This window comes from Anopheles darlingi, chromosome X (genome assembly GCF_943734745.1).
Source record: "Anopheles darlingi chromosome X, idAnoDarlMG_H_01, whole genome shotgun sequence".
Lineage (NCBI taxonomy): Eukaryota > Metazoa > Arthropoda > Insecta > Diptera > Culicidae > Anopheles > Anopheles darlingi.
In genome coordinates this window covers 11477127-11489683 of record NC_064873.1, presented here as the reverse complement: position 1 = coordinate 11489683, position 12557 = coordinate 11477127, and the positions used below count along the sequence as shown (strand labels likewise).

General features: G+C 43.4%; 1 protein-coding gene across 1 annotated transcript in view; it reads left to right on the top strand.

Annotated features, from left to right (window-relative positions):
- The window catches only part of LOC125959471 (uncharacterized), a 29231-nt gene extending 17137 nt beyond the window's left edge, over positions 1–12094 (top strand). Inside the window, exon 3 of the mRNA XM_049692297.1 lies at positions 11963–12094. Coding sequence (XP_049548254.1) covers positions 11963–12094 — 132 coding nt within the window. The remainder of the gene's footprint in view (positions 1–11962) is intronic.
- Positions 12095–12557: the final 463 nt, after the last annotated feature.

Below are 12557 nucleotides of genomic sequence, written 5' to 3'. Positions count from 1 at the left end.
CAGGCTATTTCGTCCGGAATCATCGTGAGGTGTCCACGGCGCGTGGTCTCACAGGGCAACAGTCTCTTCCAGCTCCTCGGCGATACCCTACACGTTGCTTCGGCAAACGTTTCTGACTGGCGCGGCGTAATCGGTCGCGACTAATCGCCGGTGGTACCTTACATCTGGTGACAGCGTTGGGATCACGGTCAAGTGGGACTGCGATACCCGATCCCTCGCGTGTGCCGGTATACTGCAAAGTAAGTGCAGTTATTTTTGGAATAGTGTGTGCTTAGTGAAACTGCGATTTATCGCCGAACGACGAAGCCACCAACACTTACTGTACCAGGCAGCCGAGCGATTTTTTTTTTGTGTGGGAAGCGGAGAATTAGTGCAGCGGCGTCTAACTCACCGACACATCGAGGACACTCCAATCACAACACCTCGGCCAACCGATAAGTGCGGAGTGAAACCATTGAAGGAAAGTGTGAGTAAGATCGCGAACTTGAAACCGCCAACAACTGTGAGGGAGGTCAGGTCCGTGTTGGGGACGGTCAATTTTTACGCCATGTTTATACCTGGTGTGGCCCATATGCGCAAGCCGTTGAGTGACTTGCGCAAAAAGGGGGGCAAGTTCGTGTGGACAGAGAAGTGTCAACAATTATTTGATAGCCTTAAGGCCGCACTTGTGAGTGAGCCGTTGTTGTTAAGGCCTAATTATGCTGACACGTTCGTTTTAACCACCGATGCCAGCCAGTATGCGATCGGGGCAGTGTTGTCCAACGAGAAAACCGTGGAACAGCCTATCGCATTTGCTAGCAGGGCACTAGTAGGAGCTGAAGAGCACTACCATACGATTGAAAAAGAACTGCTAGCCGTCGTTTGGGCGACAGCATACTTCCGATATTATATTCACGGTCAGCGTTTTATTGTATACACTGACCACCGGCCCCTTGTTTCTATGTGGCGACTGAAAGAGACGTCAACAACGTTAACCAGGTTGCGTCTCAAGCTACAGGGCGTTGACTGCGACATTCGTTACAAGCACGGGTGTGAGAATGTGGTGGCCGACTTTTTGTCGCGGTTACCAGCAGACCAGGATGAAACCGGAGAACCGGTAAAGAAGCACACTCCGGTCGTAGCAATGATCACCCGATTACAAGCAAAGCAACAGTAAGCAGAAAAGGCCGAGATTCAGGCCCTGTCGGAAGTACCGGAGGAGGAGGAAGTTGTGAATACAGGGACGACGAAGAAAGAAATATCCGACTGGGATGGTCTAATGAACCTCCCAGTCCAGGAGGAAGAGGTTGATAGGGAAAACTCTCTCGATCTAGAGTTATATGACGATTTTGTAGAAAACAGTAGACATACGCAAGATCCGGCTACTAAAGAATCTCGACACCGATCCCTCCAGTTACAGACTCACGATTTTTAATAGCCGAACTGTTACGAGCGAGATTTCTAGATTTTGGACCCCGCCTCACGGACTAAACGGTTACACTACCGAGTCTGTGGTGCACATGTCGAAGGCGAAAATCGCCGGGGTGATTTTGGAAGGGAAGAAGAACTCCCTAGTGGATAGTAAGCTTTTCCTACGCAAATTTTCGAGGTGTCTCGAAGTGGTTACCTCTACGGAACGGGAACTGTCTATTCTGTCCTTCCGTAGAATTAAACAGATCGAAGTGCTCGAAATGATACAGTTTTTGGGGGAGCGAAAAGGAGTTAATTTCGCTCTCTACAACGCCAGCGCGGACCGAGTCGAGGTCACTGAAGAGGACGTGCCAGCGTTATTGAAGGAATTTCACGATGCGCCTCTAGGGGGGCATATTGGCGCCAAGCGCATGTGGAAAAAAATTGGCGCTATTTTTCGATGGTGAAACACGAGACACGACATCGACACTTATGTCGCCAAGTGTGAATCGTGCCAGAAAAATAAAATCGGCCGATTCAACAAAATTCCTATGAAAATAACAACCACGGCCGCGGCGCCATTTGAAAAGGTGTTCATGGATATCGTGGTGTTACCCGAAACCGAAAGAGGGAATCGGTACGGGTTAGTGATTCAAGATGATCTTACGCGGTATCTTATTGTAGCACCGCTAGAGAATCAGGAAGCCACCACGGTGGCGAGAGCTTTTGTAGAACATGTAATTTGCATGTTTGGGGTCCCCGAGGAATTGGTCACCGATCAAGGAACCAATTTCATGAGCCAAGTAATGATCAGCGTATGCAAGCTACTGAAAATTAAGAAGATTAATACGAGCGCGCACCATCCCCAAGCGAATCTAGTAGAGCGAGCTAACCGAGAATTGAAAATGTATCTCAGGCAGTATGTGGTAGGGGACCCATACGCCTGCGATCTGCACATTCCCTACTTTTGTTTTGAATTCAACACTACTCTGAATCCATCGACAGGGTTCACCCCGTTCGAACGAATGTACGGGCGTGAACCCCAACTGCCCACCTCTTTTTATAAACAAGAGAGTCACGAAGTCAACTACCACATTTATGCGGACGAGTTGCGCAAGATCTTCCGACACATCCACGACGTTGCGCGGGAGAACCTTAGGCAGTCCAAGGAAAGGCACAAGGCAATCTACGACAAGAACGCACGAGAGTGGAGTCCCATGTGGGGGGGTAAGATTTTGGTCCAAGCCAACCAAAAGGAGACCCTATACGGTGCTGGAGATATCCAGTGGTCAGACGGTGGTGATAAGAAGTAGACGCAGGCTAGAGCGGGTCCACGTTAATCAATTGAAAAGATTCCGGGAGCAATAGTAGCAACTTCAGGATCGTGGAGGAATTAGAGAAAGCATGGAACAATGAGATGATAATAGTCGCGTAGACGCCCGACAGTAAGGACGGAGAAAATAACGAGCAACGAGGTTAGATAATGAAGAGCAGGAACATTATCAGGAAAGCGAAGAAATCAAGCATAATAACGATTAAACACACTGAAACAAGGCGAAGACGTCCTTTAATGAATACAAGAAGATCAGAGAAAAACGAAACAAAAGAAAGACTATTTTTGTAAGATCTCAGTTGTCGGTAAACTTCATGTCGACAAATGGAAACGGAAAACATCAGTGGACACGGTATCAACTCTGCCCCCGGAGTTGCGTAAACCGGGCAGCGACAATTGGAGAGAGAGTCGGGGAGACATGATGGCATTCAACAAGACAGATGGAGGGAGGAATAGATGAAAGCTGGTGATCGAACTACAAGGAGCTGAATTTGAGTGGCGCTTACCCAACGTGTGCCTTCATACTCGGGCAATACGGTCTCGGTGGCGTGAACGAGTCATCAGTAACCGAATTTGGACACATGGAGGAATGTAGGGATCAATCTCGAAGGACGAAGTGATCAGAATCGCTTCTACACACGCAAATGGATCGCACGTCGATTGTCGATCTGAGTGTATCATAAGTGAACTCATAGTCGATCTAGCACATTCTCTCATACTCGGCGCAGGTGTGCTACACGAGAGCTTGAGAAGCACGGTCTACGTCCGTGGACGCATCAACCGATCTGATTACTCGGCCGTTCAACTGAGCCGAGAATAATCTCTTCATACTCCCAGCACCACCACCCAGTTCATCCACCAGACATGTTAGCCAGACAGTGGTTTATCTGCCATTCAACGCCACCATGGTCTTACCACTCTTTTCCCCAAGCATCTACTCTACCACAACCAACAAGTCATCGGAATCAACGAGTTGAACAATGCATGTCGATAGTTACCGTTTATCTGAGATCAAGGATAAGGATTTGAGTTTTTTTTTTAAGGAAAGGTATAGGATTAGTGTCAAATCAGCAAGACAGAAGCATCGTCAGACACATAACGTTCCCCGTTCGTATGTCGATAGACAGGACGTCGGACCACGCTCTCGTCTTCCGGATTTTCGTTGTTTTAGATAGTGCGTGTTTTTAAGAAAGAAAATGACTGTTTGATTTACTTTCGCTGATGTGGAAATGAGAAAAGCCCGTGAGTGGTTATAAAAGAATAAAGCGCTCTAGAAATAGGGGTCCAAAGAAGACCACAGCTAGGAGTCTAGGAGAGCCCAGCTTAGTATTGCGCGCAAAGACGCGAAAACCCGCGAGAGGCAATAGTATTCGGCGCAAAGACGCGAATGTCATAAGAAGCAGAAGTATACCGCGCAAAAGACGCGAAGGCCCAAGAGAGGCAGTAGTTTCCGCGCATAGACGTGAAGGGCTACGAAACCAGCGGCTCCGTCCGACTGGAAGAGGAATAAGCAGCAATGGAAAAAAGGAAGTAATAGGACTGATAAATCAAAAGCAAAATTAAAAGGGACCTAGGTAATGAGAAAATTATAGACAGTAACATAGATTTAAGGATAGGTTAGAACTAACGCTCGAGGATCATACTGACTAGTTGATCCCCGAGCGCAAATAAGTGGGGGGGAGATGAAGCGCCTCGCCTCGCGTTCTCGAGTCTTGACGCTTCTTCGTATGCCTAGAAGTATGCAACTGCATAGCCTTTGGAGAATTGGCCAGTTCACCATCGCAGCACAACACGACATCGGAGCTACCTGCGCAGCCGATGACCGATGCGAGGCGACGACGTTGTGACATGACAAGAAGACAACATGCGCAACATGTCGCTGCCAATGCACCCTGATGACGATGTCACAACGATGACGAGGTCGCAGCTTTGACCTCATTCTGCAAGTGCGGAGCTGTTTGTATGTGGGTCATACAAACAGAGTAACCCAAAGCATCCTCGGTCGGTCCCGGAAGCAGCGGATAAACATCGGTGTCTGTTTGGTTTGCGGAGTCAGCAGTTGAGACTCGGGAGCGAAGGGGGTGAGAGGGGTGGCTTCCCCACTTAGAACTTTTGAGTATAAATAGGCTAAGATAGACCTTAATAAATGGGAGTTGGAAGTTTGTACTCATCACCTAACCATCCGCGTTTGTCTTGAGACCGCTACGAATTACAGCTCATCCGAAAGCCTCAGCTATTCGATCTTGCTCTGGGCCCCACCCGTGGTACAAGGGTTACCACCGAATCAGCACTCGACAGGCCTTTTTGTCCGGAATCATCGTGAAGTGTCCACGGCGCGTGGTCTCACAGGGCAAGAGTCTCTTCCAGCTCCTCGGCGATACTCCACACGTTGCTTCGGCAAACGTTTCTGACTGGCGCGGCGTAATACGTCGCGACTAAACGCCGGTGGTACCTTACACCCGATGATATCGGACTTCAACCGTTGACCTACGGCGAAGCCCGTTCCAAGAATGTGGTGTTCCGCGTGGCAGCTATAGTATATATCGTAGCGGGTGCTACCACGTCTATTCCGAACACCACTGTCTAGCCAGCGTATCTCTTGCAGTGCTACTAGGTCCATGTTTAGCTTGGCTAGTTCATCGTCTAATTGGTTCCGGCTTGTTGCAGAGTATGTACGTTCCATGTGCCTAGCCTCATTGAGCCAGAATTCATTGTCCGGGGGCGTTGCGTTATGTCGTCGTCGTTAAGTCCGTGTTGTAAATCTTCGTTGGCTTTCGGATCCGGTATTTTTTTACGGGGCCGGGTGGTTAGCCCTGCGCCCAACCCCCTGTGACGAAGGAGGAACACGTGGTCAACTGGATTAACGTCCTGGTGGCCGATGGAACGAGAGAGACAGCCGCCCGTAACCTGGAAAACATACGCTCCAAAGAAGAAACCTCGTTTGTTGGAGGTAACTTCTCCCCCTCGTCTCAGCCATACCCCTCATCTTCCCAAGGTGTTGGTGTTATCCGTGTACCCAAGCTCAGACGTTCGGGGGGCATGTTACCGCTCTACACGAGCAGAACCCATGAGCCCCGCGAGGACGCGACGAGTAGGAGTTAGGGAAGGAGAGCCTATATTAGCCTAGGGCTTCGGATCCTAACCTCATTTGTAGTGCAAAGGTTTTCATCTAATGTTTTGAAATAATATCCAATCTTAGCTCTTACACATCTTAGCTAAGCTTAATACAAAAGTACAATCTCGTGGAACTAGGCAAGGCATTTTCCTGGCAATAAAAATTCCCGTAAACATCTGTATATCGACAACGCTGCTAGGCGTGATTTCAACCACTTTTATCCGGGCCTTGACTTCAATTTATCATCGCAAAGTGTGAAGTCTGATCTATTACTGTTGTTTGCCAGGTCATAGCGTTATGTTCCGGTCTATCATAGTGTTTTGCATGTAGTATACACTCCGTCCAGTTACTATAAGACCACCATCAGTTTGTTCCAGAAAATCTTCAAGGATCACAATTTCAAATCGAAACTTTTTATTACTTTTCTCTACTCTAAAAATAAGTTATTAAACACTAATATGGATGGATAAAATCACAGGTTGAATTTTGGCGGCAAATTAACAAAAAATGAAGTGTCCAGTTAGTATAAGACCACCTTGATTTATTTTTTTTATCAGCGAAAAGAAGTAACCAAATCATCTAAATCCCGAAAATAACTATTCGTTATCAAATCTTAATGGTTTCAAATGTGTAAAACGGGATTTGGCATGCTGTTTATGAATTTTGGTTTTTTTAAAAGCAATGACTCTCATATGTTTCTCCAAACCGCTAAAATCATCGCTTAAAGCTCAAGAAACGAAGAATACTGTTTTCGCCCAGCATCCCATTTACTAATTCGAATTCAGAAGATGTTTTCCATTTTATGCTATACTGCGAGCAGATATGGCCAACAAATCAATTTTCTGATCTTTATTCGAAGCCGTAATCTTCTTTCTCAAGTTAATAAAAGCATTATTTCACTAATATGTTAACTTTTGCACACCGTTTTTGATCAAAAACGATAGCAGAGATTCTCCTTGAAACGTAGATGTGCTTTGTTAAATGGAAAAAATACAATCTTGAGCCTACCGGCTATATAAAGTTTCACCCAAACTATGCAGGAATTCCCAATAAAATAATAGATGCAAAATAATGGTTTTTTGGTTCATTTAACCATTCCTGGTTGTTTACAACGGTGAATAGGCGTTTAATCAACATGTTTCTACTGAATTCATAGATTAATGTCGTGATTTTGGAAGTTCAGAGCCTCTTTCAGCACCTGTTGGTTTAATGGGAATTCCTGCATAGTTTGGGTGAAACTTTATATAGCCGGTAGGCTCAAGATTGTATTTTTTCCATTTAACAAAGCACATCTACGTTTCAAGGAGAATCTCTGCTATCGTTTTTGATCAAAAACGGTGTGCAAAAGTTAACATATTAGTGAAATAATGCTTTTATTAACTTGAGAAAGAAGATTACGGCTTCGAATAAAGATCAGAAAATTGATTTGTTGGCCATATCTGCTCGCAGTATAGCATAAAATGGAAAACATCTTCTGAATTCGAATTAGTAAATGGGATGCTGGGCGAAAACAGTATTCTTCGTTTCTTGAGCTTTAAGCGATGATTTTAGCGGTTTGGAGAAACATATGAGAGTCATTGCTTTTAAAAAAACCAAAATTCATAAACAGCATGCCAAATCCCGTTTTACACATTTGAAACCATTAAGATTTGATAACGAATAGTTATTTTCGGGATTTAGATGATTTGGTTACTTCTTTTCGCTGATAAAAAAAATAAATCAAGGTGGTCTTATACTAACTGGACACTTCATTTTTTGTTAATTTGCCGCCAAAATTCAACCTGTGATTTTATCCATCCATATTAGTGTTTAATAACTTATTTTTAGAGTAGAGAAAAGTACCCGAGAAACCAAATTGAGAGCTTTTGGAAAAAAAATCTAGTACAAAGCCGAACATCTTGTACAAAGCCGAACATCTTGTACAAAGCCGAAAAAAGCTCTGATGTTCGACTTTGTAGTGCTTTGACATGTGGCTTCGGAGTGATGAGAGTTCGACTTTGTACAAGAACTTTTGGAGAGCTTTTAAAAGGCGTGGCCAAAAATTTTCTTCAAAAACGAAAAAGAAATGGCGATCGCCGCCATTTCGGATCGACGATCTTCTGTCTGTCTCATTCCCTCCCCGTTCTAGCTAGCTCGCTCTGTCGTCATATCGTCGTAGGTCGTGGTCGAGATTTGTCGGTATGTTTGTCTGCGTTGTGTATGAATGTTGATGAATGAATGTCTATGAAGTGGAATGATGTTAAGGAGATGATAGGATTGGGGATGGGAATTTCTAACACGCAACACACTGAACTAACTACTTTGCTGATGATCACCTGTTCATAAACGCTACATCAATACGTGAGATCGAGACCGTGCGTTGTGACAAAAAGTTCATACATTTTGAATTGTTCACAATGTCACAAACATGCCTTCGAATGATCATCATGATTCACATTGATTTTACTGAAAAACAAACATTATGTTCAACAAAAAAAAGGTGTCACGCATCATGTGCGTATTGGAAACCGCGCACACGATCATCACGCACAACAGGAACATTGTGCAGATCAATTGCACCATAAAACGGTGATGACAAATCAACGCAACTTTTGGCCAATCGCTATACGCAATGTGCGTCTGGATGGATGCACTTCGTATGCATCTTTCTTGCGCAGCAAAGATAGAAGAGCTATCGACGAATTGTCGTTGGTTTTCCCAGGAATATGCAACATTAAAAGATGCCGTTTTGAGCACACAACTCAGCCATTCTTGAGCATGTTTTCCGCCTATCAAAATGCGGCAACACACGACCAATTCGCGATCGTTTTCTTCTGCTGTTAGCTGCATCGACAACGCCCTTTTCGGTGGCTATCACCAACGCGTAGTAAACACCTTGGTGCACACGCTCTCCTCGCTACAAACCCCTCCTCCCCCCATTGTTCCTACATCCTGCGCTGATTGTTGTCCTTTGTTCTGCATTCTGCGTTTCGTGCTTGGCACCGGATGCTGTTGCCGATTGTTCTGCTGCTGTTTTGTTGTTCTCTTCTGATTGGACAACTGCACAAGCATGCAAAAACATCCTTTGTCTTTAGCCATTTTCCCGCTCCACTCTTAACCCTTTCAAATGTTGTGAAGATGGACATCTTCGCCCCTTTCCCAACTCTCGCCCACGCAAGAAACGCTCGCGTCTTTTCTTGCTGTCGTGGGCGGAGATCGCGCTGCGTTTTCATCACTGCGTAGCTCTTCCAGGGCAGATCTTTTCTAACGCCGTTTTCATATCCTGGCAGGTGCATCGATGATCATCTACCTAGTTACAGCCGTGGCAAACAGTGCGAAGAAACGGATCATCATTTCCGTCTCTTTTATGTTAAGAAAAACAGCTCTGTTCCTCCCCCTTTTGTGGCAAATTGTGGCAGGTAAATGTACTCGGATAATCAGGAAAAATGTTGTTGATTTGTATATGTACATTATGCAATCCTTTTTGACGAAGGAATGAGGCTAGACACATGGAAAAATGCATGTTCTTGCGGCTGTTTCATTAGCCGTGGCCACACGGGGCGAAAACTCTAGCGCAAACGAAAAAATTAATGCCAAAACGTTTACGCTTGCCGTTTACATGCTGTCAAACGATTATTGGTCCGTGGAGCGTAAAACCTAGCGTAAAAGCTTTTTGCAAACGGTAGGGCTCACAATATGTTCTTTTTGTGGTTTACATCGACAGTGAGTGATCATTGCTAGTGTATTCAATCCTTTTCTTCAAAAAAACGATTTTAATTTCCTCAACCCGGCCATGTAAACATATCGAAGCGCAAAAGTTTTGGCATTAATTTTTTCGTTTGCGCTAGAGTTTTCGCCCCGTGTGGCCACGGCTATTGAATGCGAACAGCTGCGGTGCAATAGATAAAACGGCTAAAGTTGACTGAAAAGCAGATCAAATTACTTCGCGACAAGGTCTACCATTATCGTACGACCATTTGATGCGCTTTTATTGTCGGAAATCGCGGTAATTGTGCCAAAAAAGGTAAATCAAATCACGGTGTCGCATCCAGATTCGAACGAAGTTCGAGGCGTTTCAAGCGGAATCATGATGGCGCCGATGAACGCGGCCGAAAGTATTGCCGTCTCATCAGCCATCTCGTTCGCGCTCACACACAAATCTGCAAATGGCGATTTCGTATAGCGCTGTTTCATCGGACGTCGCGTTCACTCCTACAGTGAGCATACGAAAACATGGATTCCATGGTTTGTGGGGTCTTATACACTCCGTTTCATAATGATAGCTTCACCCTATTTTATCGATTTCGCGCTCAAATAAGGCGTCCCAAAAATAATTTAAATGACTGTATATTCTCCTTTTATCTCTAGAAAACGTATGCAATTTGAATTTTAAAAATATCTCAAAAATTGTGGATGAGAGAGCCAAAAAACCAAAAATGAGGTGTTTCATAATGATAGCCTCACTAGGACATATTTAATTTTTACTAACGGAAAACCAAATGATAAATTGCTCTTCTAAAAGGATACATCAACTAACCAATAAACCAAAGTTTATTATTGATATTTTGTGATTATTGGATGTGCAGTACTGTTACATGAGTGCAGAATTGTGCAAAATGGTGCATGGTATGGTACAGAGAAGTTTAACCGTATGATAGCAGGCCTGCAACTTATATTAACGATGGATGTCAATAACTACTTGATAGAACCTGAAGAAAACAGGATTTTGAAGCCTTGTGGAAGCCTACAAGCATAGTTCTCAAGGAATAATAGGTTAAAATTGCGGACTGTTTCAAGCTAAACATACGATTACTCGCACTTTTAGAACGATTTGTGCCTGATTTTTATCAAAAAAAAAAATTTCATCACACTTCTAACATTATGGAAAGACTATTGGAAACAAAACTGCTTGATCAAAATTGTAACTAAAATTGTCGGACCTGCTTTACCACCACAACTGATAACGCGAAGGAACGATTGTAACAGTCAAAGTTATGATGTTCAATTTTTTCGTATGTTTTTGGTTCCGTATCAATTTAGAAAGTCTCAAGAGTAATGAAATATCATTATCCTTGATGTTTCAAGTGTTTTATTTCATTTCCGGTAAATTTTCAAGCGGACTACATGATTTACCTTCAGTTGAAATTTTAACGGTTTTTTGCATGTAATATCGCAAGTATTCTGTAGCGATCCCACGATGGATTGGATGAAACTGAATAGAATACTGTAAGATATCATCCTTGATCAACAATTTGAACTGTTAATTGGAGAATTGCAACGTTTTTCCGGCGATTTCTAATTAAAAAACCGCGATGGCCTACGAAAGGAATCCAAACAAGGCGTGGTTTGACCGATTGTAGATCAACCTAATAACCTTCTAGCACTCTATTTGAGCTTAATATCATATAATAAAGGTCTAAACTTGTTAATATCACTACGATTCACCAGATTGAACCACCTTGGGATCATACAGACGCTTAAAGAGTCCATAAGCTATGCACAGAGGTTTCTATCTAAGAAAAACATGACAAAAATACCAACAAGTGAACAGAAACTCATCTTTCTGGGATGAAACGATAACAGAAGAAGCATTGATTACTAAAACATCTTGGATTTTGGATGAGATTTGCAAAAATATGCAGATTTATATTTAAAATCCTTAGTGAGGCTATCATTATGAAACACCTCATTTTTAGTTTTTTGGCTCTCTCATCCACAATTTTTGAGATATTTTTAAACTTCAAATTGCATACGTTTTCTAGAGATAAAAGGAGAATATACAGTCATTTAAATTATTTTTGGGACGCTTTATTTGAGCGCGAAATCGATAAAATAGGGCGCGAAATCGATAAATAGAGTTCCATCAGGTGGTTTTCCGGCAATGTACTCAAGCAAGTAGTATCAGAATATTAAAAATGAGTATTTTTAACAAGTCAGGGAAGATATTAATACAGTTTTGGAAATATGTTGATGCTCTTTTAGGGTGCATCGGTAAAAGAAAACCAAAATCAAATAAAGTGATCAATATCATATTGAAAGATCTACAAAAGTAAGCAATTTCGCAGCGAAGGTGGTAAAAATCAATTACGTTGATGAAAAACAACTAAAATGTTGTGAAACTTGTAAAATCCACTAAATTGTTGCAGATATTCATATTTCTTTCGGCATCTTCCAGTTTGCTAGGAGACTATCCCTACGTTTTTGCGTACTATCCCTTACATAATCCGATTAAAGATGAATTAGTCTCCAGTCAGATACACCAACAGAACGAATTGTAGTTAGTACGACTCGCCATAACACGTCAGTGGATACGGTGACTTCGCGCTTTGTCTAGCTCTGCTACAGATGAAATCTTGAACATTCTGTTAGAATTAGAACAATGGTTTTTTTGAACTGCAGGTGATCCTTTTTTTTTTTCTCCGTTTGACAAACTAGGTGGAATACTAATGTACGAACCTGAGGAAAGTCCTCAGGAACAGTGTGGGACTCTCACCCACTAAACCACTAGCTTGGTTTCCCGTTACCACCCTGCTGTTGTGTGCCTCTTTCGAGATGACTCGCAGCGAGGGTGGCAGTGCCGAGGCACTTGCACCGCGAAAACACAGGTCTGAAACGACTATATTTTTTGGAGTGATGTTGTTCAAACCACCTTACATACTAGTCACTCCCAAAAATGTTCCTCCCAAATCTAAGACGGACCGTGCCTAAGCACCTAAAGGTTGCGCCAAGGCACAGGCTTTC